The sequence below is a fragment of the Pistacia vera genome, unplaced genomic scaffold, assembly GCF_008641045.1.
Source record: "Pistacia vera cultivar Batoury unplaced genomic scaffold, PisVer_v2 Contig656, whole genome shotgun sequence".
NCBI classification, from domain to species: Eukaryota; Viridiplantae; Streptophyta; class Magnoliopsida; order Sapindales; family Anacardiaceae; genus Pistacia; species Pistacia vera.
Window position 1 is genome coordinate 500,115 of NW_022196508.1, and position 19,819 is coordinate 519,933.

The following is a 19,819-nucleotide window of genomic DNA, read 5'->3' on the forward strand; positions in this document are numbered from 1 at the left end:
TTATCCTCATTTATATTCTAAACTTTGTTCTTTATATCAGTCCAGAAAAATGGCCACTATTGGTCCAAATCTCAGCCACCAAACTGATCACACAAACCAGGATGAGCTTGCTTCGGTTCAAAACCCTCAATCCCACAAGCTCAAACTCTCTCTTCTTTGGCACAAAAATTACCCTTCGGGTTTTCTCACTAAGGTGTGTGTATATATATATATATATATATATATATATCATTTCCTGTATATCCTTTTCTTCTTTAAATGCGAACAACTATATTGAAAACGTTATTTAACTCATCTTTAACCTAAACACACATGCATAGTGAAGAGTTTGGGTAATGTGCAGGTGTTTGCAGAGATTATAGCGACATATCTGTTGGTGTTTGTGACATGTGGCTCGGCTGCTCTGAGTGCAAGTGATGAACGGAGAGTTTCCAAACTGGGAGCCTCGTTGGCCGGTGGACTTATCGTGACTGTGATGATATATGCGGTTGGTCACATCTCTGGTGCCCACATGAACCCGGCTGTGACTCTAGCTTTTGCAGCCGTCAGGCATTTTCCCTGGAAACAAGTACGTACAATTCACTAGCTTAGCTTCTGATATTTCCAGGTCTTTCATGGCAAAAGATGGATAAAATTATAATTTATAAGCATAATTTAAATAAACAGAATTGATTATCTCCTTCTGTTTTGGAATATTTTTAGGTTTCATCGATGGAAATTATTGTAATATTGTGATGCCATGCGTGTACATCTGGTGTTAGGCACATGACATTCAATTACAGGTGGGTCGTCTTTTGGACCACATGCCATAGCTATAGCCCATGAGGTGGCATGGTCTCAGCCTTGAGGATTAGCTAACGCACCTTGATTGGTCACCCTAGAATGAAATTTTTAGAAGAAACAATGAAAATTTTAAGGCAAAAGCTACTATTCATAATCAAAATCAAACAATATGTCACATTTCACATACCTAAAACAATTTTAATAACCCTAAAAATTGATTGGCAATCAAGAAAATTCAAACCACATCGAGTCACTTATTATATTTGTGACTTACTTAGAAACAATAAATTTATAAAATGTTCAATAAACTCCTCGATTATCATATTTGTAACTTATTTTACAACATTAAACTTATAGATTATTCAATAGGCCCCCCAATTACCACATTTGTGACTTATTTTAAAACATTTGACTTGTAAAGTATTTAATAAACCTCTCGAATTAATCGAAATACATGCAAGTTAATCCAGACACCTCAGTAATCAAAAATAAAAAATAAAATAATTTAAATCGACTAAATAAATGTGTTTTAGATGACACTTACCATAACCCCAAAGTAAATAATAGCTTGTATTACGAAATAGTTTTTGTGGAGGACATAGTGATAGACACGAGTGAACTGAAATAATATAAACATTTAACCACATGAGAGATGGTAGGAATCAATAATGTAAGTGTAACCACTGGGTAAGTCTAAAATCGATAGGATTCATGCCTCAATAAATGGAATAGGTATATATTCAAGTCATGGGTCATGACTGCTATAATTATACTTCTCCATCATACAGAAACAGTATCAGAAATATCAAAAGTTCTTGTTTGTTATTATTATGTTATAAATTATTTTCCATTTAATAAATCAAAAAATATAAATATGTATTAGAAACTGCAATAATATAAAGAAATAATTTATTCTTGCAGATGGGCTAATTAATTGATAAAATCATTAATTCCATGGTCCATTGCTTCAGTAATGTGCCCCAACCCCAGTTCTGTTTTTATGAACAATTATGTGAATGGACCCTTTTCAATTGACCCAATCCCAAATTTGAGCATACCAAATTCAATTCCCTGTTTTTATTTTATGAAAATAGTTTCATAAAACAGTATTGGATGTCACCTTATTTTTTGCAGGTCCCATTTTATGCGGCAGCTCAACTAACGGGAGCAATTTCATCTGCAATGACATTGAGAGTATTATTGCACCCAATTAAACAAGTTGGCACTACATCACCTTCAGGAACAGACCTCCAAGCTCTGATCATGGAAATAATCGTAACATTTTCTATGATGTTCGTTACTTCGGCTGTTGCAACCGATACCAGAGCTGTAAAATACTAAAAATTCCCATTTTGGTTCAACATTTTCTTAAGAATTTGAAGTGTGGAATTCACAAGACTTCTGATTAACTATTACCATTTTGCAGACAGGAGAGCTAGCAGGTGTTGCAGTTGGTTCAGCAGTCTGCATAACATCTATCTTAGCAGGGTAAGCAAATTCTAAACCACTTATTTCAATTCTATGGCATAAAACCGAAATCCTGGAACAAATTAACTACAGACCAAATGAAAGAAAAGGGTAAAAAGATTAAGAGTTGATGAAACTAACAAGTTATGAGGTGATCCTCAGGCCAGTATCGGGTGGATCGATGAACCCAGCAAGGACATTGGGACCAGCAATTGCTAGCTCATACTATAAGAGCATTTGGGTGTATGTGCTTGGCCCAGTCACAGGAGCACTTATGGGAGCATGGTGTTACAGCATTATTCGAGAGACTGATATGTCATTCAAACTTCACAGAATGAACAGCGGTGACACTGATAGACAGCTTACAAACAAAGACCCTCTTAACGTTCTGTGAAAGAATTGACTCTGAAAAGTAGAGGACATTGTCACTCACCTGCATGCTGCGTTTGAATTTGTTCACAACAATTCTGTGTAGTGTGTGTGGCTCTTGTAATATACTGTACCAAGTACCAACCAGCTGTTTTCGAACCTTTTCTTTAAAATTCAAAGTGTATGTTCCCGCCCAAATCTCAGCAATCACTTGTCCTGAAACAGTTAAATAGTATAAGTTTGCAAGCATACAGAAAGCAATGTCAAAATTCGAATATAAGAACTATCTACAAAGTCTTAAATGAGAGCATACCAGTTATCCATGTACAAATGACATGATACGTAACATACGTTTGTCTCTCTGTCTCTCTGAAAACTTTCTGAACAATTATTAACTCTACCAAACATTCAAATTTGCAACCCCTCAAAAGAACAGAATCTTAAATATGGAGTTGAAAGAATTCAAAGGCAATATTAAGTTTCTTCAACATCGGCAATGTGTACTTACACTTATCTTTACCCTCTAGGCAATAATTACATGATTTAGATAAATAAAATCAAATGTTGATCATATACATAACAGCTACATGTCTTTATGTGAGTGATAATCGTAAGCTTCCAAATAGTTGGAAGTTAAGCTTATACAAAGGTGATGGCAAGTTGCCATTCCTCAATTTCATATCAGAAGAAATTTTCAAAATGCATCAAGCAGCTGACTTTTCACACACCGTGAAACTTTTGGGGTTGATGGTAATGCTCTTGGTGCAATTATCAGTTTTATAGATTCCCACCAATCGATCTGCCAACTCAAACATGTTGTTCCTCAGGCTGCAGGTGTATAGTACATAATGTATAAAATGAATTTGAGCAAATATAATGTCTGTTACATAATATTAATCCACAAAGAGATCTAACCAACCTTATAATTATGAACTGAGCATCCTTTGTTCTGTCCTTCACATAATGCCCAACAATTGAAACATTCTTGAAGTCTGGGACACCATATGAACCATACTAGTAAATGGAGGCCAAATAGAAGACAGAAGATAATTTAAAGAAACAAAAAATTGAGTTAGTTGATTCTAAGTACTGTACCTAGAGCTGCATCAATTTCATCCATTACATAAAGCGGTGTAGGCTTGTAGTGATGAAGTGCAAAAACAAGAGCTAATGAGCTGAGAGTCTGAGAACAGTTAAAATATCAATGTTAGATGAAAAAGTACTGGGATCATAATAATGCATCACTGACACTAAAAAATAGAGCACTAAATCAATGAGAGAACAAGATCAAAGGTAACCTTTTCGCCACCCGATAAATTTGCAATATTCTTCCAGCTCTTTTTAGGTGGTCTCACACTGAAAACAACACCCTCTGAGAAAGGATCCAGAGAGTCTACTAGTTCAAGTTCTGCATCACCTCCCAGAGTGATCATCTGCAGCAAGTTCATTACATGGACAAGGTACAAACATTAATCAGAGGAAACGGACACACATGGGGTAGAAACTGAATGCAACTCCAGAAAAAGTTGTGTAAGCCCAACTTAATGAGAAATAAAAAATTCAAGAAGACTCAAGCAAAAAGACTCGAGCAAAATCAGTAGTGGAGTTCATAAACTGCCAGCAATTTCACCAATTTTACATTTGACTAAAATCTGTTTAATACAAATTCAAATGATTCTATATAAAAACCGACATATCTGCAGAAGAAAAATTGCAATGGGAAAGAGAGAGAGTTCCAAACCTGATACATTTCCTTCAACTTTAAAGATATTGCACTAAATCCAGCCATGAACTCTTCCAACCTAAGATTAAGTGATCACATTCAACTTGAGTAAGAAATTATCAATTTTGAATAAGGAGAAAATGGAATATGTAGAAGGCAGATATAATATGAAGGAAATCCATGCCTTCTTTTTCTCCATTCATCATACAGTTTCTTTATATCATCACGTTGTTGAGTGACTGTGGTAAGATCCTCCACACGTTCATCATACAACGAGACCTTTCTCCGATACCTACAAAAAGGTAGTTTTGTTAATGATACACAGTAAATAAATAAAAATGTGGAAACACTTAAATGAACCAGAGAATTCATACTCTGAGATTGAATCAAGATTTGGATTCAGCTCTTTCAGTTGTGCTTCCAACAGTGCTACCATTTCAAGGGCTCTTTTTAGGTCACAGGCCTCAGTTAGAGTCCCATCTGTCAGGGTTGCTTGGAGCTTTTCAGGGTCCACTAGATCTTTCTGAATTCTGCAACGAATGAGATATAACGTCAAAGCATGCTCCAGAGTAGCAAATACACTATTACTCTAATCAAAATATCAAACTAACCAACATACTGTTCCAAATGCTTCACAAGAGCCATCTGCAAGTCATTAAGTCGCTTATTATAACCCTTGCCCTTCATTTCCAACTCTTTGTATGATTTTTTCATGTCTTGTAATTTATAATCAGCATCAACCTGTGTTATAACCAAAATGTTAACCTAAAAGATACGATCAAGAACCAAAAACCTATATATATATATATATGAATTCATTCACACTGTACCTCTGATGCACGCAACTCATCAACAATTTTCTTCACTTTTTCATAATCGCTCTTTGCGTTATCCAACACATCTTTATGTTGGTCAATCAACTGTAAAAAAGAGAAAAAAACAATCACATATCTGCAACAGAACCAACCCACCCTTGTGCCAAACTACCATAAGGGTAAACAAACAGAAAAATGGTTAAACCTTCTGTGTATTTTTGTAATTCTCTTGAACAGTAAAGGCCTTCTGCTCTATTTCTTTAAAAATTTCTCGCATTTTCTCCTTCTCTTTGATAAGCCGTTCTTTCTCCTTCCCAGCATCTTCAATCCCCTTCGTCAGCTTCTTTATCATCTTTTGTCCCGTCTCTATAAGAACTTTGTGACGGTTGATCTCAGTGCTATTTTTGTCAATATCCTGAGTGTGAAGAACAAATCAATAGATGCGCTACATTTACCATAATTAGAAGTTTCCGAGTAGAGAATAACTTACCGACTGAATCTTATCGACCTTTGCCTTTTGTGCTTTCAGCTTTTCACCACCAGCGTTTTCTATTTTGCTTTGAAGCTCCAAAGCCTGAAACAGACCCAAAGAATGAACATCCAGCAAACTGAGTTGTTAAAATAGAAAGGATATTTTTCTTCGTATCATTGATTCTATGAATTCCCCTACCCACCTTCTCCTTCAGCTTTTTAGAACCCTGTATAAGTTTATCAATCTCTTTTTCTTCTGCAGAAATAATGTTTTTGAGTTCCTTAAGTCTGTCAGTCTCATCCTTCCTCGGCTTTGATGCAGCCTCCAAGGATCCAAGTTGTTTTTCAAGATAACCGTGTTGCGTTTTTAAACTATCAATCTATTTGATAGAAAAAAAAAATTAGTAGCAAATCCACTTGAATATATAATATCCAAAAGAAACTTTGGACAATCAAATAACTGCATTAAACCTCTTTCTGGCTTTTGGCGAACTCCATCTCCAAGAGTGCAACTTCTTTTTCTGATGCCTGGTAATGCCTCATGGCTTCAGAAATTCTATGGCGAATACTATTTAATTTATCAACCATAGTGGACAGCTCCGTTTCAGCACTTCTAATAGCTTCAGTAGACACGCTGGTGGGCCGAATGGACGTCCCCATCTTGCCTCCACGTGGCTTACTTCCCCCACCACTCATAGTACCAGATTTTTCAAAAAGGGCTCCATCGAGTGTTACTACTCGTCGAAATTCTTTGTTCCCGCCATAAGCAATGCGGGTGGCCTAAATTGGAGAAGAAACGCAATTAAAAGGCCAAACCAAAATTAACTTTAACAGGGAACCTTCAATGAGCAGGTGTGTTTGTGCGGGAAACTAAAACTCTACCTGATCAAGATCCTTCACTACAATAGTGTTTCCAAGAGCCGCATAGAAAGCAAGTTTCATTCTCTCATCCCGAACTTTAATTAAGTCAAAGAGACGTGGAACTCCCTCTGGAGTGGTTACTTGCTCCTTTAACTTCGGCAAAAGATCGACTTGTTTCTCCTGCATGAAGAACCAACAAAAGGTTAATTCATAATTTATTAATCTCTATATTACAGTAATAGTGCCAAACCACTTACTCTAAGAAACTAAAAGATGCCAACATTTACCTCCCTTTAATAAATCACAACCCTAAAGATGCTGTAACTTGTGAATTTTGCGACCTATTCATCACCGTTGAAACCATCTTTTCTAAACAAATTATGTTTCCTAAATCAACTCATCCTTGCACCAATAGATTCTTTAGTAGGTCAACTACAAAATTGTTTTTCACGGCTTCGTTTCATGTTTAAGCAATTCAAAGCTCAGGAAATAGTATTTGAATACAGAATCAGATAACTCTAGCAATCAAATAGTTTGTCAGCACGGTATTCTAATGCAAAGTCTTCATGGAATCCAACTCCCAGATTCACAACTTCATCTATGTACTAATATATTAATGTCACTTTTGGCAGATTGAAATGTAAGAATTTCCCTATAAAAACCAGTTAATACCAATATCATGAATGTTGCAACACCAAGTTTCTCCCGCCGGAGCAGCTCAACACATGCTTGCGCTGCATCGGTTGTTTCTACCACAATGTAATCGAGTCCAGGGCATGCTGTTGATATAGCAATATCATATTTTGCTGCAAAGACAAAATCAGGAAAAAATTGAATAACTTGAGCACATGAAAAAATGACAAGAATAAGTTTTCCAAAATCAAAATATTCTAGAAGAAAGAAATGAGAAAACTTGTTGATGCATTAAGCAACACATATGCACCAACAGTCAAATCAAAAAGGCGGTAAAGTTTAGAATCATGGCTAGAAAGTACAACTAGCACAATTGCCATGGAGAATCGCAGCTTTGGTTAACCTAAATTTATATCACTCTGGACTAACAAGAAATTGTGGGAATCCAGATGCATAAAAGATTGAACTGAATATAACCAGGATCCACCCAATTCAATTTGACACCTTGAACTTAAAAAGTCAATACGACACAGATAGCAAATGGTAGCAAAGACTATACAGCAATTATGACACAGAATGCTCACCATCAATTGCACCTAAATCACCCATTCGGCCATGTATTCCCTGGATTTGGTTGGACTCCTTAGCCTGCAGAATTGCTTTTAGAACTGACCCCTGACTCTTCTCAGAATCCATTACAGACTTCAGTTCAGCAAGTTTCTGTCTTGCTGCTTGTTCAAGAGGAATAATTGCTTCTTGTTCTTTAATGCAATCCTGCAAAAGACTTGAGTGTTTCATCATATCCCATCACAGCAACAGAATAAACTATAAACAATAGTATATTCAAATAATTATCAAGAAAAGACTAACTTGTTCCACTTTGCGGGCCTCCAATGCTTCAAGCTTGTTCTTTTCTAAATCACTTTGCATATTTGCAATAGTTGCATTCTTAGTGTTGATCCTTTCCAATATGTCATCCATTTGCTTTTGAGCATCTTCAAAAGCTACACGGCCAGCTTCATGCTTAACAGTCATAAGGAACATTCAGTCAGTTATCTAGATTCATCCTCTACTTTGTGGTTCCTAACTTCTTTAATGTTAGTTAAAAATTCAAAAAGAATACACCAGCACACCTTATCACTTAGTAGTTTGTTTTCAGTACATGCAACTTCAAGTTTTCCCTTGTGCACAATCAACTCATTTTCCCAAGGTTCTAATTTTGCACGAACTGTTGTGAGCTCAGAGCGATACTTCTCAGCTTCAACTGCTCATAAATAAATCAAAAACAAGTACGTTAGGTGCACAGTTTATGTTTACAAGGTGTCAACAATGGAAAACACACCCATCATAACATAATGCAGTTCTAATGCAAAGTATGCATCATATGCACCACAAAAGTGTTGTTCCCGAAACCACTAATCACGTACTTTGTATGAGACATTATACTCAAAGAACTGGATATGAAAAGCCCAAAAGCCTAATAAAATAAATTGAACTTAAAATTTGAACTATACTGACACTTGATATCTAAACAACTCAATTATCAAGTAATGCATTGGAGATATGATAGTACATTTAAAAATCTGGTTTGAGAAAAACATTAATAGATCTGATTTAAGCAAACTCAGTATGAACCACCCAAAGGTTGCAAACTAATGATGGAGATCCAAATCTTCAGAGTAACATAGATTATTTTTTTCAAGAAATGCAAACGTAAAGAAAATATATATAAATCAGTATTGTATTTAAAACTAGTATCAGAATTGCTGTAACACATGCTGATCCTAGAAAGTATGATCATATAGTTACAGTTAAAAATAGCAATAAAACCACCTTTGGCATTGTCCTTAATCTCCTCCAGTATCTTCTCTTCTTCCACTAAAAGCTTTTGCAGATTTGGAATGCTATCTTCAAGTTTTGGGATCAGGTTTGTCGAGTTCTCACAGTCCTTTTTTAGGTCATCAATCTTTGAGGAATCCTGCCAGTGCAAGCCAAAGTAAGGTTTAGTATGTATACAATCCCCATAAGCCATCCCTTTTGCATTACCTTTTCAAGTTTATCTTCAAGTTTCTTGATCTTTTGCTTCATGTGTTTCAAATCTTCCCGGTATTTAACATCCTGCCTTTCGAACTCTTTGAACTCTTCCTTACAAACTCTAAGATCATTATCAAGTTCCTAATGTTCACAGGAAAGATTAAAACTTCATTATTCCAATAAACACAAAGAAAAATTTAGCAAAATCATCAAAATGACATAAGATTTATACACGCAAACTTCCCTTCAATAAACAACAGATCAAGTATCTGTCGTAAGGCAACTACTACTTTGAGTAATTATTTTAACAGTAGAGTGAAAGAAATGCTTGCCTCTTGTCTCTTCATATATTTATTGTGCACAGATTCTAGCTCCTTGAGTGTTTTATTGTTATCTTGGATTTTCTCCCTAGAATAAGATGTCAAAAACTTCATTACATATAGTTTTCTGCATTAAAAGCGTCATGTTGCCTCAACACTTATGAGGACAAAAATTACCTTTCATTCTTAAGATTTTCTTCTAGATTGGACACTTTTTCCTGCAGGTCTACCATTTTCTGACTAGTATCTTCAGAGGCCAATTGTGTAGCTTTCTCTTGCCATTTTAAGAGCGACAACTCTTTCAGCATGTAGGCTTCTGCTTCATTTTTCACATTCTGTTCCATCGAAATACATTAAGAGTTTGATTGAACATTTGTAAACATGAAGTACCAGTGCAAAGAAACACATACAGACCTCCAAGCTATCTCTTTCTTTCTCGGCTAACTTAACCATTTGAACAACACCAGATCGCTTCTCATTGAGAGATTCAAGTCTATCAGAAAATAAGAACAAAGTACACAGATTGTGAGACATATGAGTCATAACAGTATATAATAACAGAGTACCCACTTTAACCATGGTCCAAAATATATAGAATTGATTCTAAAGCCCTGCCTACCATCTAGTTATAATTAAGAGCAAAATATATAGTCAGATGTTTCTTTTCAAACATTCTTGAAGAATTCCAGCACTTTACCCTAATAAAAAATCTATTTGCATGGTAAATTATCTTTTTTCCTGAGCTTTTGATGGCAGCATTTATTTACCACAAAAAATAAAGCTAAGTTTTCATAATACTCTGACAAAATTAATGCATATCATGTATGTTTTCCAAGTGTTAATGAGTGAAGAAAGCAGGGATGAGAGCATGTACAGGGTAAACTTTCTACAAAGTAGCCTGCTGGAAAAGTACTCACTCCTTGTAAGATTCATCAATTTTCTCAACGTATTTGTTAGTTCCAATAATGTCTTCAAGATATTCAAGAAAGCCCTCATCATGTGGCCCTTGAGCTTTTGGCTTCATCAGTGAAATCTGCTCCACTTCACCCTGATAAACACGGACAACTGAGTCTAAGACAAGTAAAACGAAATTCTGACTCAAGATTAGAAATGCTGTGCAACAATTCTCAACCTGAAGAATCAGGAAACGGTTGTTGTCCAGGTCAACCCCTTTCCCTTTCAGTTTCTTAGTCACTTCAGTAAAATTGCTTTGGCGATCATTAATGTAATACTTAGAGGAGTTATCACGGAAAGCGACCCGGGTAATTACAAAATCACTTCCTGGGACAGCTTCATATGTTCCATCATCCTGTATTTGTTACAAACTCAGATCAGAAAACTTTAACAGATAAGTTACTTGAAGTTTCTTGATCACTGAGAATGAAAAAAGTAAGATCTCATCTAAATTTTAACATTCTTGCTAGTGAATGCCACAGCGAAAAGAAAGCCAACCTCAGTCATGCCTCACAAAGAACAGAATTTATTGCATAATAGCAACCAAATCCAAATAAGAAAGACTATTTTAAAAATTACCAAATCAACAATCTCCTGAAAATGAACAGAAACACCGGCACTATCTAGATTCTGATGATTTGTAGAATTATGAATAAGCTCTGAAACTTTGTTAAGCCGCATCTGCACATTTCAATTAACACAATCTCAATCTTGTATAAATGATAGGTTATTTTTCTACTAAAAGCAAGAAAAACATTTCCAAAACAGAAATTAAAGTATGACTGTGCAGTACACCTGCTTGGCTCGTTTCCCAAATACAAAAAGCATTGCATCTATCACATTACTCTTCCCACTCCCGTTCGGCCCAACCACTGCAGAAAAGCTCTAACACCAACCAAAATAAACAAATAAATAAGTAGTTAAATAATTCTTACCAAAAATACTAATAATAAGCAAATCAAACCAAGCGTGTGCAACTTTTTGCCTGATTTTGTATCAGGAAGACAGATATTCAATTCCCAAACGAACCATGTGTCCTGTTTGGTTGAGGAGAAACCGAGATAGAAAATATAGGAAAATCAATAACCTTTCAATTGTCTGCTTAACTGAGCTCATTGAGTTTAAGTATTTCCATTTAATTTAATATAGACAAAAAGCACATACTAATGATTGAAATCAGTTGGTTTTCCTTTTAATTTCAAAAAATTTCCCCGGCAGCCAAACAGAACCATAGCTTTGAATTTAATTAAAATAAACGAAACACCTTTACTAATAATTCAAATCAATTGACTCAATTCAATATAACCTCAATTTTTTCTGGGCAACCAAACAGAACCATAGCTTTACTAATCACTCAAATATGTTGACGCAAATCAATTTGACCTCAAATTTTCCTTTTCATCCCTACAGAAACTAGACGTGCTCCTGCTAACCTTGTGGAAAGGACCGACACGCTGTTCACCGGCGTACGATTTGAAGTTCCGCATCACCATTTCTTTGATGAAGAGCCTCGGCCGTTTTCCGGTTCTTTCGTGAACTGAGTCGTCCGCCGATTCCATCACCATTTTTCCCCCAGTCTACTCAGCGACCCTCACTGAAAAAGCAAAAAAGTAAACTAAAAATGAGTCTCTATCTCTCTCTCTCTTTCTATACTTTTTGTTTTTAAATTTTGGTGAAGGCTTTTGGCGGGAAAATGAAAGTTTTATGAGAATTTTAAAAGGAGTGCATATGGGCCGTTTGAAGGGCTTTTCTAGTTCGGTTTCAGGCCCATTCTCTTTTTTCTGGGTCCTCTCATTTGGGTTCAGGCCTAATATCTTTTATGGGCCTCTCTTCTTTGGTTTCAGGCCCATTCTCTTTTTCTGGGCCTCTCTTATTTGGGTTCAGGCCCATTATCTTCTTATGGGCTTCTCTTTTTTGGGCTCAGGCCCATTCTCTTTTTTACTTTATTTAAGTAGTAACTATAAAATGGAATGCATTGGAATCAATTGAAAATTTGAGTACATTTATTGCAAAATCTACTAATAATTCCAATTTTGAATAGAAATAAGATTTCATGTTGCATATAGGAAGATATCTTTATAATGAGTTTTGGATAATCTTAATACATACAACAACCACTAAATCTAACTATACGTCGTGTTATAATTAATAATGTAAAAGTAAACTCTTGTCGCAACTCGGGTATTTAAGATTTTGTTTATACAGGAAAATCTTATTTGTCGTGTTACTACATTGTCGTTTTTTGATATGACAAACTAGTTCATCACGAGGATACCAATAAGTTACCTTAAAAGCGTACGTTTAATTACTTCATTTTCATTTTTCTTTCTTGTTATTAATGAAGTAAATGTGATATTCCATTCCTACTAGCATCCTCTTAGGTAGTTCAAAAAATAGGACGAGCATTGAGATGTGTGGTTAATTCACACTGTCTGTTCTTAGGTTCGAATTTCTCTGACTCTCAAGATTTAATTAGATGCTCATGGTGGTGGAATGTTGTGTTAATCACTTTTATTAAAAGGAAGTGTTTTTCCCAAATGTAATTTTGTTTCCAAACCGGGTTAGTTGTATGAGATTATGAAATAATTTGGAGAAGGATATATTAGAGAATTCACAAAGGAAAGTCCAAAGAGGCATAACCGCAACAAATAAAACAAAATCAGAAAACAACAAATAGCCACATTAGCAAAATAAAAGCCCTTCCAAAAGTGAAATTATGTGGCAGAAATAACCCAATTTAGCCCCTTTACGCGTCCAAATCTCACATCCCTCTTCCTGTTTTCGTTTGGACAAATGTACACTCTCACTAACCTTCCGTTACATTCAACTCCAATATAAAAACAATCTTACTCTCCCTTAATTTTCCACACATTCAAAAACATTATAAGAGAAGAAGAAGAAATCAAGAAGAGAATTCAGTAGTACTCTACTCTCTCTTCTTCAAAGTGTTTTTTGATTATTTTAATTCCATTTATGTATGTTTAAAAGTTCTTTGTTTTGGAGTTCTTACATGCAATACATTTAGTTTTGTCAAATCACGTAAAATATTGTGTTTCTGTGTAATTAATATTTTTCTCATATTATACTGTTATTTCTCCGATTTTTAACATAGTATCAAAGCAGATTCTGATTTTTAACAAGTTTTATAGTATTTTATCGTATAAACTAGTTCAATTGGTTAGATTTCTCGTATTTATATAAGAGATCTTGTTATTAAATCTGTATCCTAACCAGTTGAAATGTTTGGATCTGTCCAAACTATACAAGAGATTGTGTTATCAAAACAGGTTTTGCTAGAATTTCAAAGTTCATGTTTGTTTATGGTATTATATCAGTATTTTATTGTACTATTTAGTTCAGCTGGTTGGATCTCTTAGAACAGTAGATCTCTAGTAATTATGTGAAAGATCTTCACCGATTCATCTTTATTTACGTGTACTCTTGATATTTCATCGTACTAATCAGTTCATCTTGTTATCTCTTAGAATGATAGGTCTCTTATAATTATGTAAGAGATTTTATTTTATCATCGATCTCATTTTGGAGTTTCACAGGTGCATGTTTTCTTTGTATAAGTTGGTTAGATCTTTCAGAATGATAGATCTCTTATAATTATGTAAAAGATGTTATTATCAAATCTCATTTTGGAGCTTTAAGGGTGATTTATTTTTTTATTTTTTTGATAATCGAAGTGTTCGAACAAGTTTTACGGATGCATGTTTATTTACGTGTTTTCTTGATATTTTATCGTAATAATTATTTCAATCGTTTGTGTCCCTCCTAATAATATAGAAGATATATATATTACTCGTTATTATCATAGTTTAAATTAATTAGCAGTTAATGATGAAAGTTACTGAAATTTCGTTCTATTTTTCCTTTATTTTTATTTATTTATTATTTTTTTTTTTTTCAGGTTGGAAGAATGAGTACCGATCAACTCCTACCGAGTGGCGACTGCCTTGTGGCACCTCCAAGGTTCGCATCAATGGTGTCAAAGCATGATCATCCTCATGATCAGGTTGCAGTGCCTCATGGAGAAGGCAGTTCCAAGCAATACAAGAGGCAGTCCACTACTGTTTCGGCAGCCATGGACGATTACCTTGAATTGCCTGGTGAAGAACAGGTGCTAGGACGGAAAGCTGAATGTCGCTTTTGCCAAGAGGAAGATTTCATTTCGAAAATGGAGGCCCCTTGTGCCTGTAAAGGGACCATCGAGGTATATGGTTGGTTATAAAATATTTTAAAGTTTCGAATTAGGAAGAAAATCTATGTTACCATCTTAGTATTACTGATATGTACCACAAGTTAATATTTACTAATACTTAATAAAAGTTAGATTTAATCCCTAATTAATATCTTCCATAATTAGGCATCAACCTTTGAAGGATTAGTGATTAAATATAATCCAAACCACCCTTACATTGTCGGATGGAGCAGCAGAGATTTTTGAGTGTATTACTCAAGAAGTCTTGAATTTGATTTTCCTCCTTACCTAGTAAAGGTGACCACTAGAGAGTTTACCCGACCTTAACTTACTGTCTACTAAGGGTGACCACCGGAAGTGTATATATATATATATATATAATCCTATAATCCTCAGTTCTTTTTTTTTTTTTTTTTCATCTCTTATTCATTCTATATTCAAAGTTTTTCAGGCTATAGCTGTAACGTACGTATGCATAATGTCCTTATACATCTTCAATATAAATACACCTTTGATTCTTTTTCAATTTCTTTTTCCTCAGTTTGCCCACAGGAACTGCGTTCAGAAATGGTGCAACGCCAAGCTAAGTGTCACTTGTGAAATCTGTCGTCAGGTATTTGTCGATCGATTCTCTCATTTTTTGTATGCATAAGCTATTTATCAACCTGTAACATGATATGTTATAAATACTAATCTTCCTCTTCCTGTGTATGCAGCGTTACAAGCCTGGTTATACTGCTCCGCCACCTTCAGCGCCTCGCTATATTCACCCTCCATTCGATATAACGCAAGTCTTGTTATGGTTTCAATTGCATTAAGTCGCAGCTGGGATTAGTACTGTAGCTAAAGAAAATGTTATTAATTACCATTGTTTCTATGTTGTGCATACTGAATTAACCAACTTTCTTGCAGTGATTCCAATGGAGGTCCAAGAATATTATTGTTCTCACCAGCAATACTGCAGCCACGACCAATCGGGCAATCAGAGGAAGAGCTCCAGACTGAAGAATTAACTTTGGCTAATAAATGTTGTGCTACCTTTCTAATAGTAAGTTTCATACAAATTATTCTCAGGGGCGGACGTCCAATTGATCCGACTTTAGTTTCAGATAGATAGTGATATACTGACTGTTTCTTATTCTGTATTTTACAAGATGCAAGCTGTGTTCTGTTGCTGCAATGCAATGGTAAGTACCCTTCTGCATTATCTTCATCATCTTTCGCTTAATTTATCCCAGAACCAAATAATTGTCTCTTTTCATTATGCAATTTTGTTTGTCATATGATTTATGAGCTAATTATTTATATGGTATCGACCCTTGGCAGTTGCTGACGGCGCTGATCATCAAGGATGCTCTTAAGGGTCCACATCCTTATGAAAAAATTGATACCAGTGGCATCTTCTATGTAAGAACAAATTTCAGTTGTAATTTTTCACATATATGGTATCAATTTTAAGCTTAAATATAATTATAGTAATGCTATAACATGTTTCCATGATGTTGCTTCAAAAGTTTGCCATTGCATTCATGCTGCCTTCCGCTATCATATCATTCCTGATCCATTTCTGTCGGCGCCAGAAACCTGAAGTAATTAACCTTTCTTTCTTTTCCTTATTCATAACTTTTTGATTTCCTGTTTCTAGTATTGTTTTATATTGGGACTTAATGGCAATGTATGTAACTTTATGATTAGGAAACAACATCTGAGAACACAGAAACGCCAGAAGTGGCCGTTGTGGTAGACTCAGGAGACCAAAATGATGCTGCTGATCGTCAGCAGCTCCAAGACGAAGCTGTTGAACCTGAGGTAGTTTCAGAATCTGAAATTCACCCTATTGTGTCATCAATCAGGAACATTGTCGCAAGAGAAAGGTCTCAAGGCACCAATTTCTGTCAATGTCAAGGCCAGAATCCTGAAGTAATCTTTCTTACTTCTCTCTTATTGGTAACATTTTGATTTCCAGTTTACTAGTATTGTTTTATAGTTGGAACATGATGGCAATATTTGCAACTTTGTGATTAGGAAACAGCATCTGAGAACACAGAAACGCCTGCAGAAGTAACCATTGTGATAGACTTAGGAGACCAAAATGATGCAGCTGATCATCGGCAGCTCGGCGACGAAGCTGAAGTTCACCCCGTTGTGTCAAAGTTCAGGAACATTGTCGCAAGAGAAAGGTCTGAAGGCAACATTTAAATATATATGCTTTTGTTTTGAACATCCAAGAGTTTTCTTTATTGTGTTGGACCTCTGTTTTACCTTATGTTTCTTTTCAAACCAGACTTATTTTCATGACTATACATAAGGTTTTTCTATATATACATATAAAATTCGGACTCCTGTTGGATGATACTTGCTGGAGAAATTGGATTATATACTGAAACTGTTGGCCTCATCAGGGGAATGAGAGTTGACACATTCACATTACATTACCAGGAAGAGCTAGATTGAAATTAAATGTTAAGGCAGCATTAGCTGAGAGGTGGGATTATAAGGGTAGACAATAGAGGATAAAATTTATTGCCATTTTCTGCCACTCAGCTGTTCTGGATCAACATTAATACAGTTGATTGTTAAAGAGGAGGCAAAGGTCTGAAACCCACCTTCATATTTCTCTGTGGAAGCCTATACTTCTACATAGATATGAAGAGTAAATCACAACAAGAGATGCTGCTCAAACTCATTGCTTAGTTGAATTGATAAAGTTCAGGCATGCTTATTTACCCCCACTATGCCACCTTAATGGTACCCAGAAAAGTTACAAGTAGAATGAGTAGCCCATGTTAAATCTCTGTAGGCATCGCATCTTTAATCTGGCTTCCAATTTCCACCCATAAATTTCGGGTACATGTAGGGTTCCATAAGCTCACGCTTTGTCCATTATCCAACCCCACTATGTTACTATTTGCCAATTCTTTTTGTTTTTTTCCCCTTTTTCAATGGCTTCTTTTTACACTCTTCACATGATCAAAGTATCTTTCCTTAATTTGGTGTCTACTTTATTTTTCTTTTGATACCCAGAAACCCAAATGAAAACCAAATTATTTTTCTTTTGATTTGAGTATTTTTGAACCAGTTTGCTAGCATCTCAACTAATCCTGAAGTCCTAAAGTTAAGGCTGAGTAAACTTTCAATGACCATCCTTTTGGGTAATACTCCAAGAGTCCATGTTCAACCACTAGCCGAATTGATCCCTACATTGTAAGTGTAATAGAACAAGAAATTTCATTGATAATATGATAGATTAGCCACTCACATTTAGGGGAAATAATCCTCAAGGAGTGACTTTTTCACATTACAGAGTTAATTATGAATTAACTCGAACAAAATAAACCCAAAACATAAAATATTAAAAGGGAAATACAGTAATTCTGTAAAAGAGTCAGAAAATATTGTTGCTTTGAATAATTATTTTTAGCTTAAGGGCATTTGGGGCCTCCCTCCTTGGTCTTCCAGTTGTTGTAGCAAGGGCAGACTTGTTTGTTGCCATAGAAACCTGGGGGCACACAAAGGCACTTTTTGCAACACTTCTGACAGAAGAACATGCATGGCTTATGATATTGAGTCTTGCTGCATCTCCTCGTACATTGTGATGGACATTCTGGTCAATTCCAACCCACCACCACAATCAGTAACTAAAATTTCTTGACCATTGGTCAAAACAGTTTTGACCAATTTAAAAAAATAAAAAAATGAGATGGGTAAAAAGTTTTGAGCAACTTACGGAAGCTTTTGAGACTCCCAGGGCCATAATGTTTCTGAAAAAAACACAGAAAATCATACCCTCATTTCATTAGTTTCTTGCAAATATGAGACCCCGAGGAAGAAAAGACGAAGAAGAAGAAGAAGAAAAGATTATTACCTGGTCATTGTGGTGACCTCCTTGGCCATGAGCTGCCATCACCTACATTAACAAAACAAATCAAAATAAGAACATATTGTAGTGAAAAAAAAAAAATCAAAAGGGTATTTCTTCTTCTTCTTAGTTTTTTTTTACCATGGTTTGAAGCATGGAAATGGCAATGAGAGCAAAGATGAAGATGGCAACAAACTTAGCCATGACTACTTTTTATTTTTTTAAGGTTGATACAAACAAACCCCTCTCTCCAAGTGACAACAATGAGAGCACCTAAATAGCCCAAGAAACAAGAGCAACCACAACAGCAACAAAAGTAGATGGCAGAGGGGTTTGTTTATGGGAAAGGTTTTGGTTGGGAAGAGGTATAAATAGGGAGAGGGTAACTAAACGAGGGATTGTTGAAGAAAGAAAATTATTAGCTGTACTCAGTCATGCAACATTATCTTGTACTCTCTCTATTGGATGGATGACACCTTTGCATTTTAGATTTAAAGGACATTTTTGTGGGTACCCATGTGTTTTTCAGTTGTTGGGAGCTTTTTTTAAAAAAAAGAAAAAATATGGAAAATATTGTACTTAGATCAACTCTCCATCCCGATTGACATAAAGTGCGACGTGGGAAGTCTCCTTGTCGATACTCCATGTCAATCGAGATAAAGAGTCGGTATGCAAAAACGGTAAATATAATCTGACTCAAAAATATATATAAATTTGGCCTTCTGAATTTTTAGAATTACCATTTAAAGTAAAGTTTGAGATATTTCTAATAAATTATAATAAAATTAACGATAAGATACTCGTAATATTTTTTTTTTTCATTATTGAAATATCGATTTATATGGAATTTGACATCAATTTTGTATATATAATATTATTCTTTAAATAAATATTATTTAAGCATAATAATGACCGCAATTGCGATAGATTATCATTAAATTCACATTATAAAAGGCTAAGATATAAAGATAATGCTAGTTAGAATCCCAAAAAATTATATGTAAATATATTTGATCAAATGGATCTTATATATATATATATATATAGTTTTTAATTGACAATTTTAGACCATATGTGAGGCCAAGATGCACATGGGAGAAGCCAATTTATGATATGATAGGATCTACATTCTTTCACTTTCATTCATGTGCCAAGCTCAAGCTCATGTCATGCCCAAATTAAATATCAAAAGACTATGCTTCAAAAATGACTACATGACCTCAATTATTGTTGTGACAATTACATGTGATGGTAACTATAATCTATAGATATATTGTTTTCAATAGAATTATTCTAAGGTGTGTACCCAAAACCCATTTTTTT

General features: G+C 35.0%; 3 protein-coding genes across 3 annotated transcripts; 1 reads left to right on the forward strand and 2 right to left on the reverse strand.

The window, feature by feature from the left end:
• Positions 1-2,644, forward strand: LOC116112102 (aquaporin NIP2-1-like). The gene is made up of 5 exons (XM_031398295.1): positions 1-193; positions 344-568; positions 1,918-2,112; positions 2,210-2,271; positions 2,413-2,644. Exons 1-5 carry the CDS (start codon positions 50-52, stop codon positions 2,642-2,644), a joined length of 858 nt encoding a protein of 285 aa, XP_031254155.1. The 5' UTR covers positions 1-49.
• A 439-nt stretch (positions 2,645-3,083) lies between these two features.
• LOC116112174 (structural maintenance of chromosomes protein 4) lies at positions 3,084-12,002 on the reverse strand. Its single transcript, XM_031398350.1, has 28 exons — positions 11,864-12,002; positions 11,226-11,315; positions 11,010-11,111; positions 10,609-10,785; positions 10,394-10,524; positions 9,891-9,969; positions 9,654-9,811; positions 9,489-9,564; positions 9,169-9,297; positions 8,956-9,100; positions 8,256-8,386; positions 7,993-8,145; positions 7,707-7,896; positions 7,162-7,295; positions 6,511-6,669; positions 6,100-6,408; positions 5,832-6,008; positions 5,648-5,731; positions 5,363-5,572; positions 5,173-5,262; positions 4,962-5,083; positions 4,717-4,872; positions 4,527-4,634; positions 4,361-4,421; positions 3,918-4,052; positions 3,715-3,802; positions 3,539-3,611; positions 3,084-3,447 (listed from the first exon to the last, which is right to left on the reverse strand). Exons 1-28 carry the CDS (start codon positions 11,993-11,995, stop codon positions 3,324-3,326), a joined length of 3,723 nt encoding a protein of 1,240 aa, XP_031254210.1. The 5' UTR covers positions 11,996-12,002; the 3' UTR covers positions 3,084-3,323.
• Positions 12,003-17,848: 5,846 nt separating this feature from the next.
• On the reverse strand, positions 17,849-18,876 carry LOC116112185 (gibberellin-regulated protein 4). The gene is made up of 4 exons (XM_031398360.1): positions 18,638-18,876; positions 18,503-18,544; positions 18,365-18,398; positions 17,849-18,241 (listed from the first exon to the last, which is right to left on the reverse strand). The coding sequence occupies exons 1-4, from the start codon at positions 18,698-18,700 to the stop codon at positions 18,060-18,062; spliced, it is 321 nt and encodes a 106-aa protein (XP_031254220.1). The 5' UTR covers positions 18,701-18,876; the 3' UTR covers positions 17,849-18,059.
• Between the last annotated feature and the right edge of the window lie 943 nt (positions 18,877-19,819).

What these genes read in the sequence shown, in the direction of transcription:
- LOC116112102 (XM_031398295.1), top strand. Translation starts at nt 50, where the DNA reads ATGGCCACTATTGGTCCAAATCTCAGCCACCAAACTGATCACACAAAC. An exon ending in GGCATTTTCCCTGGAAACAA is followed by an intron (nt 569 to 1,917) that starts GTACGTACAATT and finishes TATTTTTTGCAG; the next exon opens with GTCCCATTTTATGCGGCAGC. An exon ending in TTGCAACCGATACCAGAGCT is followed by an intron (nt 2,113 to 2,209) that starts GTAAAATACTAA and finishes ACCATTTTGCAG; the next exon opens with ACAGGAGAGCTAGCAGGTGT.
- LOC116112174 (XM_031398350.1), bottom strand. Translation starts at nt 11,995, where the DNA reads ATGGTGATGGAATCGGCGGACGACTCAGTTCACGAAAGAACCGGAAAA. An exon ending in ATGAGTTGCGTGCATCAGAG is followed by an intron (nt 5,084 to 5,172) that starts GTACAGTGTGAA and finishes GTTATAACACAG; the next exon opens with GTTGATGCTGATTATAAATT. An exon ending in ATTTATCGGGTGGCGAAAAG is followed by an intron (nt 3,803 to 3,917) that starts GTTACCTTTGAT and finishes AACTGTTCTCAG; the next exon opens with ACTCTCAGCTCATTAGCTCT.
- LOC116112185 (XM_031398360.1), bottom strand. Translation starts at nt 18,700, where the DNA reads ATGGCTAAGTTTGTTGCCATCTTCATCTTTGCTCTCATTGCCATTTCC. An exon ending in TTTCCATGCTTCAAACCATG is followed by an intron (nt 18,545 to 18,637) that starts GTAAAAAAAAAC and finishes TTGTTAATGTAG; the next exon opens with GTGATGGCAGCTCATGGCCA. An exon ending in TGGGAGTCTCAAAAGCTTCC is followed by an intron (nt 18,242 to 18,364) that starts GTAAGTTGCTCA and finishes GGAATTGACCAG; the next exon opens with AATGTCCATCACAATGTACG.